Source organism: Falco rusticolus, chromosome 5 (genome assembly GCF_015220075.1).
Source record: "Falco rusticolus isolate bFalRus1 chromosome 5, bFalRus1.pri, whole genome shotgun sequence".
Lineage (NCBI taxonomy): Eukaryota > Metazoa > Chordata > Aves > Falconiformes > Falconidae > Falco > Falco rusticolus.
This window is the reverse complement of record NC_051191.1, coordinates 72,928,123-72,949,018: the sequence shown is the minus strand read 5'-3', so window position 1 is coordinate 72,949,018 and position 20,896 is coordinate 72,928,123. Positions and strand designations below refer to the sequence as shown.

At 40.4% G+C, this 20,896-nt stretch overlaps 1 protein-coding gene across 3 annotated transcripts in view; it reads right to left on the bottom strand.

Annotated features, from left to right (window-relative positions):
- BCAT1 (branched chain amino acid transaminase 1) overlaps positions 1 to 20,896 on the bottom strand; it is a 67,212-nt gene that overhangs the window by 13,091 nt on the left and 33,225 nt on the right. For 2 of the 3 annotated variants that reach the window (XM_037389475.1, XM_037389477.1), the window contains exons 3-11: positions 19,328 to 19,528; positions 18,111 to 18,167; positions 15,977 to 16,087; positions 14,979 to 15,098; positions 12,520 to 12,683; positions 10,753 to 10,895; positions 4,208 to 4,293; positions 1,833 to 1,973; positions 23 to 97 (exon numbers count right to left, since the gene is read on the bottom strand). In XM_037389475.1, the coding sequence (XP_037245372.1) occupies positions 23 to 97; positions 1,833 to 1,973; positions 4,208 to 4,293; positions 10,753 to 10,895; positions 12,520 to 12,683; positions 14,979 to 15,098; positions 15,977 to 16,087; positions 18,111 to 18,167; positions 19,328 to 19,528 (1,098 nt within the window). The remainder of the gene's footprint in view (positions 1 to 22; positions 98 to 1,832; positions 1,974 to 4,207; positions 4,294 to 10,752; positions 10,896 to 12,519; positions 12,684 to 14,978; positions 15,099 to 15,976; positions 16,088 to 18,110; positions 18,168 to 19,327; positions 19,529 to 20,896) is intronic. The other variant, XM_037389476.1, reaches the window with a different exon arrangement.

Genomic DNA, 20,896 nt, shown 5'->3' with positions numbered 1-20,896 from the left:
TAAAGAAGAGGAAGCACCTTACCTGGATATCACTCAGCTTGTTCAGGAAACGGGTTGTTAACTGAGGTCCATTCTCCATAGTTGGAATGTGCAAATGCTGCCGTGGAATAAAGAAAGGGCAAGGGGTGTGGAGAGAAAGAATAACATGTCATAATAACTTCATGTACATATGAATACCTTAGGGTCATCAACAATTTTAATAAATATTTATCAAGCTTTCTAGCCCTCCTTACAAGTAGGCAAGGGCTGTTGTAGTGTTTTTATAGGAGGGCATGCTAAGCCAGTGAAAAGTTAGATTAGTTGAACTCATGCTGTTTTTAGCAGAGGCTAATCTAAGCCTTCCAAAAGATCTGTCCAAAACAGAAGGTATGCTGTACAGACAAGAGTAGTAACACTATATACAGTAGTATTTCATTTCAAAGTATATTGTGTAGAAACACAACAGGTACATTTACAGTACTTACCATCACTCAGGACCTTGATGTCTCTCATATTATCTTAGTATCTGATAATATTATTACATTTATTACATCCTATTAATTCAAGAAGTATCACTTAACAGACATTCACTGTACTTTCATATTTAATGTGTCCTGGTTTCAGCTGGGATAGAGTTAGTTTTCTTCTTAGTAGCTAGTACAGTGCCGTGTTTTGGCTATGATGCGAGAACAATGTTAATAGGACACTGATGTTTTTAGTTGTTGCTGGGTAATGTTTACACTAAATCAAGGACTTTTTGGTTTCTTGGGCCCTGCCAGCAAGAGGGCTGGAGGGGGACATGAAATTGGGAGGGGACACAGGCAGGACAAGTGACCCGAACTAGCCATAGGAATATTCCATAGCATATGACGTCATGCTGAGTATATAAACTGGGGGAAGAAGAAGGAAGGGGGGGGGGACGACATTCGGCATTATGGCATTTGTCTTCCCAAGTCACCGTTACGTATGATGGAGCCTGGCTTTCCTGGGGATGGCTGGACACCTGCCTGCCGGTGGGAAGTAGTGAATGGATTCCTTGCTTTGCTTTGCTTGTGTGTGTGGCTGCTGCTTTACCTATTAAATTGTTCTTATCTCAACCCTTGAGTTTTATATTCCATTCTGATTCTCCTCCCCATTCCTCTGGGTGAGGGGGAGTGAGCAAGCGGCTGCGTGGGGCTTGGTTGCTGGCCAGGGTTGAACCACAGCATAATGGAACGAAGCACATCCATACATGCAGCTGCAATAACCTAACCTTCTCAATTAAATTTGTGCTGGCTGAATAGCATCAAGTCAGCTTAGTCTGAATGCCTGTGGAATTCTACCTGTGCAGGAGAAATCTCCCATATGGTGCCTAGTAGGTGGAAGCAGCTGTACGCCCTCCTGAAACAGCTCTTCCATCACAGCTGAGTTCCCTGCAATGGGGGGTGTAGAAGAGAGGAACCAGAGAAGAAAAGAAGGCAGCGGCTCAAAAATTTGGTTCCCTGCGAAAGTCCTTCCTCTCCTCACCTTTCCTGGTGCCTCAACTTTGGAAAAAATGTTCAGTAAAAGAAATGTGGGAGAACATAGTTTTCTATATTTTCAAACAGGCTGGGAGCTAGTAACTTCTTTTTCGCCTCCTTTTCCCAGGAATTAAGCTTTTATGATTTTAACTATTAAAAAATCCCAGAAGATGAGAAGGAAAGCTCTCTTCTGAAAACATAGCAGTAATTCACTTGGGAAACAACATACTGACACTGTTCATCTTTCCAGGAGCCTCTGGGAACACTCCTTTTCTAGCTCACTTCAGCAGCAGTTAATTATCATAAAATTCTGAAGAAAGAAGGAAGAGAGGAGAGAGACAGACATTTTCTTACCTTGCCCTTATATAAAATGTTAGAGATGGGGCATACAACACAAGCTGTTCCAGCACCAAACATCTCCTTTACTCTGCCCTCTTCCAAGGCAGTTGTCAGGTCACTCATGGTGATATATCGCTCAGACACTTTAAATTCTCCCTGCACAAGAAGAATCAACCACAAAAATTGTAAAAAGTTTAAAAATGGTTTGTGTTTTTGTTTTCCATGTTTAACATCTCTAATAGAACTACTAGTCTAATAGCAATCAGTCAAGTTTTGGCTGTAATCGTGTGATTTTTTCAAACCCTACAGTATCACACAAGATAGACTCTAATCGAAAGAATTACCATCAAGGAAGCCGGTGGTTTGTCAGATAAAATGCTGATGATTAAGTGGGACTTCCCTCTGATTTGGTACAGAATATCAATATTGCATTAGGGAATAACACAGCAGAATTTGTCATTGGTTATGTGACACAGGATCTAACTACTCATGGTCTCTAGCATGCTAGAATTTGTAAAAAAATTACTCAGTTATGTCAAGAGAGCTTTGCATTCCACTCTCAAACAATTCCTAAGTAGAACACATTCTGTTAATTCCACCTGCAATGCCAACTAGATGTGATATATTTCTTTAATCTCTGGTGAAATTTCACACTGTAGCCTGCACACGGTTGTCACATAGAAAAATTAACTGTACTGCAAGTATGACTAAAGCAATTCACATTGGACAGTTTTAACATAGGGAGTGTTTTACCTTCTACAAGTGTTGAAGAATGCATAGCAACTGATTGAATGCATAGCAACTGATTGAGGGGATGTGTTTGAAGAAGAAAAATAAACATCAAACTGAAATTTTCATTCCACAGATTTATGTGGACTTCATTGTCCTATCAGGCCAAACTAAAGCTTAGTCCTTGTTTTACATGCAAGCTTTTTAATATGAAACAGAGATGCTTACGATAGCAGAAAACATGATTAGCTCTGGACAGGAGAGTATTTGGAAAGCGAGGCAGGGATACCATGGAAGTAGGCTTTCAGATAGGTTAGGGAATAGAAGTCAGGAAAAAGAGAACAACCTTTGTAGAGTAGAAGACACCTAATTATTCAAAAAGATCAAGATGAGAGTCTGGTATCTCACAAACACGCCCCCCTCCCCCCAGGTGGGACTGAGAAGTGTGCATGTGTATCTGCACTAGGGGAATACCAATACGTATAAAGACACACAAGCGTTCAGCACAGGTCATCAACAAGTGGCACACGTGCACCACGAAGTACATGCCTAGCTCTCTTCATTGCAAGGTAAGACTTCAGTGATAAAACTGTGAACTGTATTTCAGGAAGTCTTGGAAGCTGAGAGTTAATACCAGGGGAAAAGCATAATACATGCCTGTGTTATTCCTGTTACTCCTCCCTAAACATAACCTGGCCAAAACCAGGAGACAGGATACTGGGCTTGATGAGCCTTTGACTGTACAGTATTCTTACCCAAGCCACAATAAAACCTTTGAATAAAGTACAGGCAGAGTGAACAGTTTGCTGCATTTGAGATATGAGGTAGTCCCAAGTGTCTGAATAAGTTCTTGGTGGTTACATCACAGAACTGGAATCTGGAAGCAGACAGATGACTTCAAGGCTCTGGCTGGATTTTAGGCTGCATGCTAGTTATTAGAAATAAAGGTGGAGCCATGGGAACTAAGTAGAGAAATAGTGTGCTGATGACTGAAGTATAGCTGTGATCACACATGGTAATTGTTTGTTTCCTTGCTTTAAATTGCTGGTACCAGTGGATTTAATGAGAATTTTCATGTAAAATTCTACACAGAGCTATTTTAACAAGTTTGATATTGTTCTGTGTGACAGGTGTGGGTATTCTGATGATGTTGCTGAGAACTTATGAATTAACATGCCATTAGTTCCCATTTTAGGTTAAGGGATTTCAGTACTTAAAGGGGGCTTATAAGAAAGACGGGGACAAACTTTTTAGCAAGACCTGTTGCAACAGGACATGGGATAATGGTTTTAAGCTAAAAGAGGGTAGATTTAGACTAGATATAAGGAATACATTTTTAATGGTGAGAGTGGTGAAACACTGAAACAGGATGCCCATAGAGGTGGTAGATGTCTCATTCCTGGGAACATCCAAGGTCAGGTTGGACTGGGCTCTAAGCAACCTATCCAGTGGAAGATGCCCCTGCTCATTGCAGAGGGGATTGGACTAGATGACCTTTAAAGGTAACTTCCAAGCCAAAACCACAAGTCAAACCGATTCTGTGATCCGATGATCTGACCAGCTCAGTTGAACTTCAAGATACTGAACACCAGGAATGCTTACTTTCATCTATGTTATAACATGATAGTTGAAACCATTACTGCCAAGGTCAAAACACTCACCCAATTACGTGCCAAATCCAAAATGCTTTGTCTTGTCACTCCTGGAAGGATGATGCCATCTAAAGGTGGCGTTGCCAGTTCATTTTCTGTCAAACACAAAAGAAATAGAAAGACTGGTTGAAAAACAAACAAAGAAACAAAAAAATGTTTACTCATATTACACCTAACGTGAAAATTAAAAAGAAGTGGAATGATATCAGAAATGCTTCCTACCCTCTAAGAACACAAGTTACACAGATTCAATTCCAATAAGTTGCTGCTGAGTGTTTGGAACATTTTGAGTATACTCCAGTGGGTGGGGAAGAAACATGTTTAATACACTAATAAACATATGGCTAAAGCCTAGTAGTAGGTTTTACTTCTCTGTGTATTATGGATTCGCTGTATAACTACTGGGAACCACCAAATAGTTCAGTCTTTCAAATTCAGAGTAGACAGGCACAAGGGAAAGCCATGCCTAATAATCCCAGGGCATATCATGACCTTCCCTGAACTGCTTTACTTCACTTAGCAATATGGGGTTCAATATACCTACCTCACAGTGTGAATATGAAACATCTATGAGATATTTTGAGGCCCATTTACTGAAGAAGAAAAGCAGTGGAAACCTTGCCAAATGCATCTTGAGAGGAGACTTCCTTAATCATCCTTCGTCTTCATCTAGACATCCTTCCCACCCCCCACCCCCAATTTTCTCTTTACACAGAAAGAGCACTCCTAATAAAATTCCAAAAGCACCAACAATACAAATTATTCAACTAGTCTGGTTTGTTAGCTTGTTTTTCTTGTTTGCTCTTGAAAAAGAATATTAGATACATGTTCATCTAATGTAACTAATGAAATGGTAGCTAAATGGTAATCCATACTTACTAAATACTCAAATTACAACACAGAAGTTTGTATGTAGTCTTTATTCTTCCATCTGACCTTTGCAGCAAATCAGAGTTAATCTTTTTATTTTAAACCATCACTTTTACTTTAAACCATCTTGTAGCATACTCAGCGGTTTCTATTACCAGAGAATACTGAGCATTTACTCTTTCAGGCAGCCAGGCTCTTTTAACAGTCTCAGATTTCCACTGAGAAGTGAAGACCTCCACAATCTTCCAGTAATACTCTTCATAATTTCTTTTTCTAATAATATTCTCTTCCCAGTGAGAGTCCATTATCTTTCTTGATGTTATAAGGATACTATCCTGATCATTAAATCCACAAACCATTAAGACTTTTGATTCATTTTTACCTAGGTCACATTAAAGAACAAGATATGTATCTTCATGTTTTTATTATGTCCCTTTCTGCCTACCTGCAAAAAATCACTGAATCCAGGGCTCCATTTGAAACAGACTCAAAGGAAACGCTGTCTCAAAAATATTTCAGTAGGTCCTGTGAAAACTTGCAGCTGGGTAGAAGACAGAAACACGGTATTCATCCTTGGGCTGTGAGAGCAGGTTGAGCTCAGCTGCTTAATACTCTCTTTTCAGCAGTCAGCTAGATAATTCTGTGCAAAAACACTGCCTGCCAGCCAGTGCATACAGTGCTCCAGACTGGCGACAGCATGGGCTCTCTCCCACTCTGCAAGAGGGGACTTTGGGAGCTGGGGTGGCATAGGGGAAGTGGAGGATAAATAAATGGAATTACTTGTTGAATCTGCTGCTCGCCGTCCATTCTCTCAAGAAATGTCTGTTACTTCTTAATGCAGCCATCTCTGATTTATTCATTCGGACTAGGAGTTTTTCCTACCTATGCTTCCATGTGCCGTTTATGAGGATCTATACATACATAAGTAATAGATGTAAACTGCCATGCCAAAATGTATTTTAAAAGCTGCCCTAGAACAGGCTATACATTCTGCTCTCGTCTGACTCACCCGTAGTGCTATTCCCTAACCTGGACTCCTAAGTACCGCAGTGATCTCTTCTTTCTCACACAGTCAGGAACAATAGCTTTCCTTTTCTGAGTCTGTCTAGCACCACTCCTAATCATGATGCATGCCTGGTCCTACTTCTGGCACAGCTATCAAAGGAAGAGGACTTAAAAACTTTTCATAAGCCACAGGACTCATCTGAACATCTGAAAACCTGATGTTCTGCATTTGTGACCAAGTTATATACAAGTGCTCCGCTTTCTCTAACAGAAAACCTCAAATAACATGGACCTTAATACCAAAGATTGTGACTACCCACCAGATAATGTCCTCTATTTGGTGATGTTGCAACACATCTTGGCCAGAACCTGTCTAAGCTCAAATACTGTGGTGGTTTGACCTTAGCTGGATGCCAGTTGCCCATCAAGCTGTTCTAACACTCCCCTCCTCAGCAGGATAGTGGGGGAGAAAATAAGATGGAAAACCAAATTTGTGGGTCAAGACAAAGGCCGTTTAATAAAGCAACAGCAAAGGTCACATACAGAAGCAAAGGAAAACAAAAGATGTTATTCTCCACTTCCCATCATCAGGTGATGTTTGGCCATAGGGACATGGGGCTTCAGTAGGCTGTTAATGTTGCTCCAGAAGAGAAATGTCATAAATAATGAATGCCTCCCCTTCGTCCTCCTTTCTCTCAGCTTTTACTGCTGAGCAGGCATCACATGGTATGGGATATCCCTTTAGTCAGTTTGGGTCAGCTGTCCTGGCTATGTACCTTCCCAAGATCTTGCCCACCCCCAGCTTAGTGGTGAGGGAGGGGGGAATGCTGGACAAACAGCCTTCATGCTGTGTGAGAACTGCTCAGCAGGAGCCAAAACACTGGTGTGGCATCAACACCTTTCTAGCTACCAGTACAATGCACAGCCCTATGAGGGCTGCTGTGGGGAAAATTAACTCCATCTCAGCCAGACCAATACAACAACGTATATTAATTGATTTGAGCTAGTTCGAAAAGTTGCCAGGCCAAACCAGCCATCAAACAGCACTGAGCTGACAGGACATGGGAGTCTCGAAGCATTTTGAACAGCCTGCTCTGTAGAATTTTGTCAAGTATACATACGATGCCTACCAGCCTGGGGCCGCCCAAGGAACATCTGCTGCCCTGATATGCGGCACAGACGATAACACTATACAACACAGCATGCCAGAAAGCTCATCTTCTCTGTGAATTGATGCCAAACCAGGCTCCATATGACATCAGTTTGTCCATCTCCAAAAAAACAGACTGTGAGCTCACAGACTCCATTTGCCTCCCGAATTATTTTGATGGGCTAGAAGCCTTAAAATGTATAGTAGCAAAAAGGGGGGGAAAAGCATCTGAAGGAAAATGTCAGGGTTTCTCTTCAGTGCTCCATTAAACTAGCCATGGTATAGGCATGCTGTAACAGTGGAACTCCATCAGAGTGTTTAAAGGGATTTTTAAAATGAGGTCTTGCATATTACACAGCTTCAATTTTTACATGCCTGTGTTTATGAACAAGTAGCAGATAAGATTCCAAATATGGGACGTGCTCAGCACTAATCACACCATAACAGTGCTCAGAAATTCACTAAAATATATTTTACCAAAATGATAACAAAATGATTCCAAGAGAACTTAAGGTCAAGGAGACCCCAGGAAACCCTGATTTCACCATTATTAACAGTTGACTTCCTCTCCCAGTTGTTGTTTTGAACCTTTCTATTTCTTCCTCCTTATTTCCCCAAGGCTTTTCTTCTCCTCTCCCCTCATGCAATCACTCTGTCTTTGTGTCTCTGTCAATTTACTTTCCTCAGTTTCTTTCCCTTCCTTCTCTTTGTCTGCCTCCTCATTCATTTGCTGCTCTCCCCTCCTTGCTATTGCTATGGCTTTCTATTAGAGCAGAAGGTACAATCCTTATTTTCTTAGTAGTCTACTTGTACAAGACACTTCTGCAGCTCCAATAATCCTCCACCTACAGAATGTTAAGCAAACTTGCCTGTTATTTAACCTGACTGTTCCAGAGAATCTTTTAACATAATTATTTTTTTAATTTATGTAAGGTATTTTGAAGTGGGCACTATTAATTCCCATTTAAATAACAGGAAAAAATACTAGGTGATGCCTGAATGCTATCCACAATGCCTCAACATTAAAGCTACAAGTAGAACTGAGATGGCTTCAAATTATTCTGAAGAAACTGAGCTTTCGAAAGTGCACACAGATTTCATAGTTAGCCACCTTCAGGCTGGACATATGTTTAAATTTTAAGGTTTTCCATAAAGTCAAGCCTATATTCTAGGCAGCAGAACAGACATTCTTGAAGGAAACTAGTTTCAATGTTAACAGCTTCTTGGGACTGTTATGTGCTCTGAAGAGGCAAGTGGAAGGGACTGGTGACCAAAATTTTCACTTTGTGAACATAAACTGTAAACAGTATTTGATGAATGAAATACAACACTCCTGTATTCATGCAACAGCAGAGATCCAGATTTGGGCATATTCTAAGCCTCAGCCACAGTAGCAGGGGCATATAAAAGCAGCATAGAGCATGTCATGTTACTTTACCAGAAATTGAGTAGTTTCCTCCCCTACTCCTTCCTCGATGTTACAACCAAAACATTTTTCCAGGCTCCTCCTGCTGCCCAAGGCAATGTGTCATGTTTAGTCACTAATGCTATAACTGAAAATCAGCAGCAAAGGCTTGCAAGAAAAGCCTGCTCTCATGGGAAGCATAGATGTCCTTTAGCTAGGCTTTGCTGGGCTGAGTCTTTGATTTGTTATAAACCAAGGAGAGCAGTTCGGACTACTCCGAAGTGACCTCTGAACACACAAAGGGCTGCTTCTTCTTCATGAAGACCTGCAATTTCTGCCTCACTGTTTTTACGTTAGCTCCCTCTCTCAGCTGCAGAATTTGCATAACAAAACAAAACCACAGCCTAAGTAAGTATCCTTTGTGAAGCGACAGTAATGGCAAACACTTTTTAAATTACAATGTAAAGCCGTAGGCAGGTATAGGATGACACACATTGGCAGCAAGAGTGATTCTCAACCAAAGATATCATAAATTAAGCATTAATCAACACACCAGGAGATAGCAAAGTGCTCCAAGATGCTAATGACCATGTCATGTGAAATGGCAGGTTTGCTAGTATACAGTTAGCTTGGGTAGCATGAATTACAAGTTGTTTGCTACGGCCACCTCACAATAGTACTATTCAGTAATGCACTGGTAACACAGTGACTGGCAGATCTTTGGAACAGTACGGTGCTGCAGCTGGATAATTCCAGCATATTCCTGGTTTAAGTACAATGAGAACATTGAATTCTAATTATGTCCCCCAGCTTCAGTGTCCTTTCCCTGGGCAGAATGAGCCAAAATCTATTTTTGTGTCTCTCCGGTGAAGTTATACAACGCATGAATTTGACCATCTAGCTACACTGGCAAATCTACTGCTGCTATAACAACAAGATTTCCCATATTTATAGTTTCATTCACAAGACTGCACAGACTCATTCAACACTGAGAGAGTGTCACCCCTCTTATAAAAGAGGCAAAGATTTTGCAGAAGAACAGATAACAAAACTGGAGATGGGAGTCAGGATTCCCATTACCCTACGTTATGCAAACAACACTGCTGTCCCCACAGAATATTGCCTCTGTACTGCAGCTAAGCACTGTCAGAAAAATGTCAATTTTCAAGGGTACCCACAGCACTATGATGAAACCAGAGTCTGAAACCTGCATCTGCTGCCATGCAGAAGTTCAATAATGCTACATTTTCATGGAGGGCCAGCACTCACAGAAGTCAGAAGGTGTCCTTTAATTCCACTTGCCTATACGCTGGCTCAATCCTTTAAGGACTCAGCCATGCAGTCTTCTGAACCAGTTCTCAAGTGTAGCTATTACTTCTCAAGCACTGAATACTTGCATGCCCAGTGAACATTTTTGAGATACCTAAGCAGCTGGCTGCTCATTAACTAGACAGTTTTCCCATCAGAATGTACACTGCTCAGAGATGACTGTGGGTATAAAGAGGTAAAAATGGTTTCAAGAACGATGGTATACCTTCAAAGCATCATTTGAGCATTAGTGATGCAGAATGCTGACTGACATGTTTCTCTCTGCCTCCACTGGACAGAACTTCAAATTCTTCAAAGAAAGAGCAGCGTTCTTCATCGGCTGGATGCAGAAATACTTTTGACTATGCTTCAGGAACACTTGACTTGCCAGAAAGTGATGATGGAAACCACACATGCCCAAAGCCACAAAGTTTGAAGAGTTACACAGCCATAAGGTGTTTTCAGTATGTCTGCATTGTTTCTGACCCAACAACTCCTTCAAGACCAAGCATGCTGCTAGAGTTGACGCCAAACCTGTAGTGTGACCTTGTGCATGGCTAGACCATACCCTTATGAGCACGTGGACTGGCCCAGCAGTTTCGTATATTATCAGTAGGCAGTACTGACAACTGCTCCAGAATCTCCTCTTTCACAATGGTCTAACTGTCACTTACGAGTTTTCAGAAAAGAACAGGCATTTCCTTTGTTACATAATCTTCATTAAAAAGCTTATGATCTGCACTCTAATAATCATTTTGTGGATTACAGTCCCAGCTGCCTACTCTGTTAAAATTTTCATGTTCTGTGTTACTATACCTCCATCTTCATTTATCCAGTAGAGAAACAAATTCATTGTTCCAACTTCAGTTATTTGGTGATCTTCTCCATAGAGCCACAAAACCTGCTGACAGCCTAACTCCAGGGCTTCTTGCTGGGCATAAATAGAAGAACCATAATTCCTTCAGAAACAAAAAGAAATATCAAACAGTTATGAATATCTGCTTAGGTATTTTCTGATTTCTATGCGAGGTTTTGTGCACATCTACCTCACAAGCAAGTTCTCTGCACAGTCATTGCTTATCCCTGGAATATTTCATTGGAAGTACTCTACTAGCATTTTACTACATCATTTGTATCTACAATCCAAAAACTTTGAAGGGCTGAACAGCATCAACAGCTCAAATGTATCCATCCAAATTGTCTTCAAATTATCTCTTGTTCTGTTTTCTGGACATTCTAATCATTGCAATTAGACACCTTATGAAAGCTTTTATCTTTATTTAGCAGTTGGCATCCTGGAGAGAGCAATTCCTATCCAGCTCATGCTTTTAAAAAAAGCAAAATAAACCCATCCACCTCATCTCATATATGTCAGATGAACAGATGGGTCATATAAGTCAGATGAACCTCTTGGAACACAAAAATCACCAAAGGCGAGCTGTTTCTTTTATAGTGAAAGATATTCACAGAACTAGTAGCTTCAGGAGCTGCAGATGGGCCTTGATGAATTCCACACCCTTGAGGAGCAATTTTTCCCTAAAATGCTGCCTACAGAGTGAACCTGACTGAATAATATGTTTACTTTGTAGATGCTTTGAGGAGGGAGGGGAAACCCTTTGCTTCCAATGTTAAAACAACCATGAAGACCCAAAGTCAGCAGCTCCAAAGTGCTGGCCACACTGGAGTTGGAGTTCTCACCCCTGGGCACAAACCAAGTCAGTAGTGACTCCGGACTATTCCTTTTTTCACAGATGATGTATGAAGGATGCACAGGAAACAATTAATATATTTCTAAAACTTAGCAAAAACTCCACACACAAAAAAAAAAAAAAAAAAAAAAAAAGAAGAGTAAAGGTCTCAGAACATCAGACTGAACGAAGGAAAGCCGTTTTCTTGCCCTTTGATTATTTTACTTGTTCAGTTGAGCACCACTTGACAACTACTAACTTCCTGCCTAGAAAAAACTCCCAGGTAGAGACAATAAGCTTCATTTAAACCAAAGAACAAGGATGTATAATTGAGTCATTTATTTAGCCAGATCCAAGTTGCTTGCTCCAGTCAAGTCCTAAGCAACTTCACCCAAGTCAAGTACTTGGACATTAAGAATTATGTCTCTACCTAACTTGTGCTTGGGCTTAGTTCAGCAGAAAACTGCCAGACTGTGTTGAAGTCAATGCAGATAATTGTCTCATGCTTTCCCTTACACACCCACACCCCCCTAGCTAACTGCAGACGGCTTGTCAAGACAGTCTGCCAAGGAAGGAGGTCAGCAGTCAGTGCTGCCCACTGCCCTGTTGGCAGCAGGCTGCTATACTGAACGATGCGTCGAAGAAGGGATATCTTTAGTGTCAACTTCTGCAAGGGGAACAGGCGAAGTATTTCATGGACACCTTTTGGGTTCAGCTCCTCAGCTTAAGATGCTGCAACATTGCATAAATATATTTGCAAAGTACAATTTAGAAATTGTTATAGTACATTGTTTAACTGCTACATTTAATACCTCTACTGCTAGATTAGATACTTCACTTAAAAACAAATCTCTTTTGTGAGCTATGTAGAAGATGCAAAATCATGTTTTCTTACCCTCCTAGTTTGCAGTCCCCTGTTCCTCCTTTCCAGGCTCTTACATATTTTGGATCTGCCCATAAGGATATTGGATTAAAGCTTCCACTTGAAAAGTAAGGGCCCACAGGGCTCAGTATGACATACAGTAGGGCTTTAGTTGGCTTCTTCACTCCAAGGGATGGCTGAAAATAAGGAATGTAAACAAAACAAAAGTTACTGGTATATACTTCACTCCAAACCCCAGATGCTGCACAATTAGCTTTTGAAACACTAGTTTCAGAACTGCAGCATGAGAGTGCTTTTACCAGAACAATGCAAAGTGCTGCAATGAAAAGAAAATATTTATATAACTTTCCCGCTATTCAAGGAACATAACAACCCATATTGTCACCATTCACTTACAGCTGTTGAATTTACCTATATATTATTGTAATCTTCTCAAACAGTTTCAAGATTTTGAGAATTCAGAAATTAGCTTAACAAGACACTGAGTAAGTACATGAATTAATCACAGCAGAAGCCTGCAAAGCCTTCTGGGAGGAGGAGTGGCAAGGACCACTGCTAGCAATAACAACAGTGGAGGAACCACTGTCAGCTGCACTAGTGATGAGAATTAGCCAATGGCACTTAGAACTGGCAGTGGCAGAGTTGAGTTCTGGCTCTGTGAACGGCTGTGTGACAAGCTAAGATGGTTTGCCTGCTGGAAATGGTTCACACCATAGCACAGGAAATAACCTGGGATGTGTCACTTCACACACACACACCCTCCCTGAGAGATGGCTTCCCACACTTCATGTCATCACCATCAATACTTAAAGGCGGAGGCGAAAAGTCTGGCACCGGGCAAAGTCTGAATCCTGTGGTAGGAGACTCGGTTTAACTATACAATTAAAGCTCAGGACTGACCACAGAACCACAGAATGATTAAGGTTGGAAGGCACCACTGGAGATCACTTTGCCCAACGCCCCTGCTCAAGCAGGGCTACGTACAGCTGGTTGCCCATGATTCTTGGGATCTTCTACGCAACTGAATGGGTTAATATCTTGTCTCCACTCAGAGAAACCAGCCTTGTAAAAAGAACAAGCTCATCTTTGGTGTCTAAGATTAGGTCTCCACTGAAAAAAAGTTATTGAACTTAAATCTTTAGGACCAAAGGTCTAATGAAAAGGCTGCACAAAGCACATGAAGCTAAACTGGGAAGTGGGAGGGAAAGTCATAGCGTCATATGGAACTACTAGAAAATTCAAACAAGCCTTCCTCAGGTCCTGAAAAGTTTCTTTTGATTTCTGTCTACTTTAATCCTTCAGCAAAGCTTCTAACAAGATTAATTAAAAGAGAGCTTGATATTTTTCCTGATTCTTACATGATCATTCAAAAGATTGTGCTGACTGGGTTTCCTAATTGTGCTGATTCATAAAAGATTAGCAGGACATGTAAAGCAAAAACAACATATGACATAGCAGAAAGGCCAGATATGTCGGCTAACGTGAAACAAAGCTCAACAGCAAAAGAATTCCCAAAACCAAAAACAACGTGGGAAAATTAAATTTTTAATATTAATACTTTGCAGTCACTGATTGGAGACCCTTCCCACCTGAAAGAAAATCTGCAACTAGTGTACAAGCATCAAATTCATGGAGTCCTAAAACACATGTGAAATGCATAATGCTCATATATAACTACTTAAAGATAATGGATATTGCAGAAGAGTAACTTGCCTAGTTGGGAACTATACATTCTTTAGCTTCCTTACCCTATGTTCTACCATCATAGGTTTCCATCTTGCCACTGCTAAAAAACCCCCACGCTTAAAGGTTTAATTAAAATACATTCCCTGTTTCTTAATTCCCTTTATAAATACTATTGGTTTGACTCACACCCACGTGAAACTCACAGAGTACACACTAATACCTAGTTGCTAAGGAGCCACTTATAAACTCAGGTTTATCTGGGTTCAAGGATAAACTGACACAAGAACTTGATCTTAGTTCCATCAGAAGTGACTCTCAGAAGACCCATCTTAACTGACTGGGTAGAATCTTCCAAAATCTCCTCACTAAGGTCAGGATGGAGGTATGAGATGAAATCAAAAAAATCTACACAGCAAATTTCTGTTCCCTCACATTTTTTCCGGATTATTAGTATTTTAAAGGCATACATTACCATGCCACAAATTATTATCCTTTTAATACGGAACCAAAGATAAAATCTAAACGTTGCCATTACCACTCGGAATAGCTGTGCCAGTTTACTTTCTGTGCTCTGAATCAATGTGCCCACTAGGTGGCGCTGCGGCCAACAGAAATTTGTGAAGCGGAGCTACAGGCGACCAACGCAAAAGAAAACGCGTAAAATATTTGCCCCTGACCCGTAATACTGTTATCTAGTGACTGCTGCGTATTTCTCTTTATGAATGGAAGGTTTTGCCTCATGCTTAAATACACAAAAGTTAAAAGGGGAAAAAAACGTTTCACACCTCAGTTCCAATTAGGGTAGGACGGATATACAGGCTGGCAGTTGTTGAGTACGGGACCCACTCCTTTTCCACTTCCACAAGCTTCCGGATGCACTCTAACAGCTCATTCTGGTCAAAAGACTGAGAAGGAAAAGCAAAGGGAGAAAAGAAAATGGAGAAATACAGCCTGGAGCCTCTGTGCTGTTTGCAGATCCATACGCTAAGGGGAACATTTCATCACGATATGTAAGAGTGACAGTCCATAGGGGTTCATAGGACTACATCATCATCCTTGAGTTCATTTCTTATGGAATTTAAGATCCCACGGTCTTTGACACTGTGCCTTTTTATACAGTATGGTGAATGCCCTCCTTCTGCTACAAAGTATCCTCCTGTGATAGCAAAAATGTGCCTCCAAAGCACACCGAGAGAACTCTGTGCAGCCACCACCTTCACTTTGGCACACTGCAAGCTATGGCACCACCTCTTTCACAGAAGAGTGCTGTGGGTTATAACTCCAAGGGGCCCACCAAGTCTCCCACTTTTACAAAGCTGCAAAGTTCTTACAGTAATAAAACTAGTAAGTGCAGGAAGAAATTCACTGGCCAATATACAACTGCTGAAAGCAGTGTTAAGTTGCTAGCGACACCAGAAATGAAGGCGTTCAGAGGCTGAAGGACTTAACTGAAGTAGAAAGAAGGAATAACATTAGCGCCAGAACAATTTCATTAGCTGTCTGCATGCAAATACCTGCAGAACAGCATTCATCCCTCAGAAACAGACTGTGTACATCTGAGGCAGCAGGGAGGCAACCAAGAAAGCAAAACACTGTTGTGATTGAAAAGAAAAACGCATTTCAAACAGTTCACTGCAGAAGATCTCTTGAGAAAGTTTAACTGAACTACTGAAGAGTTAGGGTGTTTGATAATTGTTATGTTACTGTAAAGTTTCAGAGAATTGCACTCTGAAAATGAAAATATGCTCTGACTTAAGGAGAATAAGGTGCCTTGGCTACATACTGGCAGAGTTGCTCGTCTTGCTGATCGTGCCATCCTGTCCATGTTGAGGGTTGGCCGGAACAGGCGGATTTTACCATCTACTCCTCGGTAAGCCTTCATTCCTTCAAACAACTACCAAGCCAAAAAGGAGGGAAAAGAAATCAAATAATAATTGAGACATGTTATCCCATGGTGATCAGTGTAAAAGCAGAACGCACCCTTTGGAAATAGAACTTCACTTTCCTGCTAACTAGTTAATCCTTGCAACAGGCTCCTGTTGAGGTAGTATCATGAAGTTTATTCTACAAAGACAACCTGCCTATGCTTCAGATACATCTTTCTCTGTCAAGGGACTTAAAGATAACCAATTATTTTCATCATTTGGTTACAGCAATTAAAGTTTGTAGCATGTGTTTAACTTAACTATTCCCTCACATCCTGACTTATACCTAAGGCTGTGCCAAAACAGTATTCTCCATTACAGAAAAGATCTATAGAATTTAATTATATGTTAAGCATTTTTAGGGCTCTGTCCAAAACACATTTCGGTAGGAAGCATGGAATAACATAATCAAGGGAACTCTGTTGCAGTTCTTGCTGTAGTTGTAGCAAAACCTTTGTCACTTATTTCCCCCATGTACCCCTACAAAGTGGAAGGGGGTTTAACTAGCTTGAGAGACAATGCATCAGCCTTACACTAGAGGAAGAATGCATAAAAATATTTTATCTATACTTTACAGGAAACAAATCAGTCATAATTATCCTACAAAACTGCAGAATCCGGATGACTGGTGTTGACAATCAGTTTCCAAGAAACCTTTATGCCATCAGTGCCCTCCCAGTAGAGTGCTCTACAGCATCTCCTAACCACAGCAAAAAACATATGCCCACAAAATGGCCATAGTTATTTTCAGTTACAGATTGATAATTTCCAGTTATAGTTATAAACAAAAAACACAACTATTATATAAGCTCACATTAATATATACACAGGTATTATTTAGATTAAATATTAAAGAATCACTTATGCCTACAGACAAGAGTTCAGATTTTTAGAATTTATTTCCTGAAGCATTTCCTTGTAAATTAAATTTCAATATTAAGTTCTATGAATTTAACTGCATCACTGCTGTTACTCCCCCTAGGCTTCTCCTCTTGACTGTTCCAAAAAAAAAATATGGCTGGAAATACATTCTATGTCTTTGGAAGTCTACATATAAAGTTTTTTTACTTGGGAAACAGAATCCTGTATTTTAGTAGAATATTCAAGGTTTCATTATTATTAAATTCTACAACATTTTCCCATAAGGATCAGCGAAATACAATGTTTAGAAATCTTTTGTGCAGTCCCATGACAGAGCTAGGTCCTTCCACATGACAAATTTTAATTGAGTTGTAGCTGGGTTGCAGGAATCCCAGCAATTTTCCTTAGGCTACATGCCAACTATGTAGAAGAACCAGAATCAGAACCCAAAACATTTTGCCTTCAGAATTTATTTTACTCCTATAGCAATGCCAACATTATTAAAAGCTTTGTTTGCAGTTTTGAGAAAGAAACTGTTCCTAGGATAGACATTGTAGCTACAAGAAAAAAATTCTATCTTTATAAAGGATGGCATTGCTGGTGACACGTCTGATAACTTTGGTATGATTTTTCTTGGGCCAGTTACTAAGACCACACTTCTGTAAAGCTACTTTCTTGTCACAGAACAGTTGTTTCCCCCCACCCTTCTCCCAAACACATTCACAGGACTTTTAATGAGAGGGAAGAGGAAGGGAAGTTACTACTCAGATTTGATCAATGGTTTGAGAAAAGTAAGAATCACATCATTACTGAAACACAAAGCCTTCTCAAGAAGTTAAATCTTTTTTCTCCAAAAAGAAATACTTTTAACCTTCCAGAGCTCAGTAAAACCTTTCACTTATTAAAAAGGGAGACAGTGATGTGTTCCAGAAATGCTCAACTTGAATAAAAGCAACTGCTGTGGTTGCTTGATGGTTGGTTGCTACAGTGGTGTGCAAATGGTATTATCTGACATGTGTACATCACAGGAGCTGGATCTGGAGTTCATCAGATCCAGACTATCACACTGCATCATGGAGGGCAAGGAGAAAGGGGAGGGAATGCCAAATTCATCATTTTTATTATACCCACTGTGTATTCATTGAGCCACAGCATTGGCACCAGATTCTCCTCTGTCTGTCCTCTTGGCTAGAGGAAACGTGATGCAATAAGGGTAAAAGAATGAAAAAAAATGGAAAAAAAAATAAGAGCATATTCAGATTAGCAATGATTTCACACTGGGCCAGAGGCCGAGCATTAAAGTAATATGCTACTAAGAGTGAAATACAGATTTGGGACTCCAGCGTGGTTTCTTACTTCTTGGGCAGATCAAGAGCTGCAGCCTTGGTCACAGGGGCCTGCTGTTAATTGACATAGGACCTTTGGAGGCTTGGTGACTACATGGGGAAAAAACAGCAATAACAAAAAATGGTGAAGGCAGGAGCTCAGGGACTGCAAGAAGGGAAAAGCTTGATTCTTCCCTTATACCAGTGGTTTAAAAACATATAAAGAAAAAAAAATCATTAAAGAAGCACAAGCAACTCCAGCAACTTCAGTGAGCACACTCCCACCTACCCAGAAGTGGGGGGAGAAGCAGGCTTCCATTTCAGCATGTGCCCTACTGTGGCTCTCACACAGATGTGAGTATGGCCAAAGCTGCTCTGGAGACACAAAAGGCATCTTTAGACAGTAAGCAGCTAAGCACGGAAACTGTTAACCACGCTGGTTTCCAACTTAACATTCCCCTTTCCAAAGTTCCTTGCTGATTATTCTCTGCTTAAATACACTTGTATATGCTGAATGCACCAGACCTAGCTGAGAGCTCTCCAGACTTTTTTGGAGTTGCAAACAAGCGTCTGTCTAATCTGTCCTGCAATCCAAGCTACGAACCTTTAAAACGGCTTAAAATAACTTTCACAAAGTGCATGTTCAGTCCCCAGATCAAAGCCACTCTTGGAATCTCATGCAGTCTGATCCAGTGCTTCAGTAAGTTACATCTGAGACAGTAACTGGACCAATCCACCAGCAGCGAACTAGAATGCTTTCTCAAGTTAAAGTGTCACCACCTTCACTACACTAGAAAGGTAAGTGAGCTGGAATCCACAGGCCAGAGTTGGTTCTGAGTTATACTAACATAAACATGACTCTCTTGTAAATAATGGAATTATTCTGGAAGGACATCAGTTAAGAAAACAAAATGTAACTCAGTACTAATAAACTTAAGACAGTAATAGTCCTTGTATTACAAAGCTATGGCTTCAAGAGCTAATGAAACAAAACAGCAGTTTCCAAATCAATTCAGTACTCACTTCGATGGCATAATGCAGAGATGAGGAGGCTGGATGCAATGAAAGGTTCTCAAGCGGCTTAATATAAGGTTTCTCCCATCCTGAAGCCAAGGACCATTCAATTGTCAGCATATTATCAGTGAACACAGTTCCAAATACCAAACCACTGGGATCTGGTTTTTCCTTGAAAGTTGTAGCTGGGGTGATAATCAAGTCTGAAGCCTGAAGGAACATAAAGACAAAATTTAAGTGTATAAAAATAATTGTCAGACTGATGTAAAAATTATTCTGCATCAGTGAACACGGACAAATGCAATATTTTATCTGTAGGGATATTTAATGACAGAATGGTTAAAGGCAGCTAACCTCTAAGTAGCTGGCAAAGTATTTGCACTGGTTATGCATACATATACACAGTGCTGCTGACACCAGAAGGAGTAAGCATATTTTAAAGCACTGTTACATGGAGGAAGCAGTGTAAGGTACAAAACCAGAGAATTAGCAGGCAAAAAATTCTTGGACATTTAGATTAATACATCTGTACAAGTTCCAGAAACACTCAATTGCTGTACCTCAGAACATAAGCTGATCATCAGAAATTAATCCCCCTCACAACTAAGTAGATACATTATGCTCATTTTCCTTTAATACATACAACCAATGAGAGGGATCAGAGCCAGCAGTCAGCAGATTACTTCGGTCACGCTAGTTTGTTCATTCACATTCATATTTTCCTAGAAAGATCCCATTAGCAAAGAAGGCTAAATGTTTCTGTGCATGATGAACTGTAGAGGCTTTCTCTTACAAGCCACGACTAGCTGCAGAAATGCAGCATAGTTTTTTGCACTGGTTTTGGCTGGGATAGAGTTAATTTTCATTATAGTAGCTCCTATGGTGTGAATCATCCTAAAGAACAGCAGGAAAAAAAGGAAAGCAGGATCTCTGGCATGTCATTCCCCTTTTCTATACAGATAAGGGCTAAACAGCTGGAGAGGGCTATGAAGTGGGCATCTTTAATCCACCCTCTCCTCTTTCTATGCCATCTGAGCATTTAAACTGTGCTGGTCAGAAGCAAGGAACAGTTCAACAAAAATTGTATTCAAAGCTCCATTTTCCTTCCTAACATGACTCAGAAAGCATTGACCCTTACTACAGACCCCCAGGTGAAATCTTACACCTCTATGTTGAGTAAATATAGAATAGACTGGAGCACAAGTGGTTCAGAATATTTTTCAACTGATACGCATGTGCACTCAAAAGGCAGTTCTGCAAGAGATATCACTGACTGGCTTCTCAGACCCAGCACACATTTTGCAAAATGAGAAAAAATCAGTCCCAAGCTTCTGAAAAAGAACACATGCACCCCTGTCTCTGTAACCTCATTTTCAAAATGTCTTTAATGAACAACGGCCTATTTTTTTTGTTGATTGGTTGGTTTGGGTCTGGGTTTTGAGGTTTTTTGCTTAATGGCTTAGATATGAAATTAACTTAAGAGCTGGAGCACATGAATAGCTAAAAGCTTGTTTCGAACTATCTCCAATTATAGGGCTTGTCTAGATATTGCATTAGCCTAGCTGAACTAATACATAA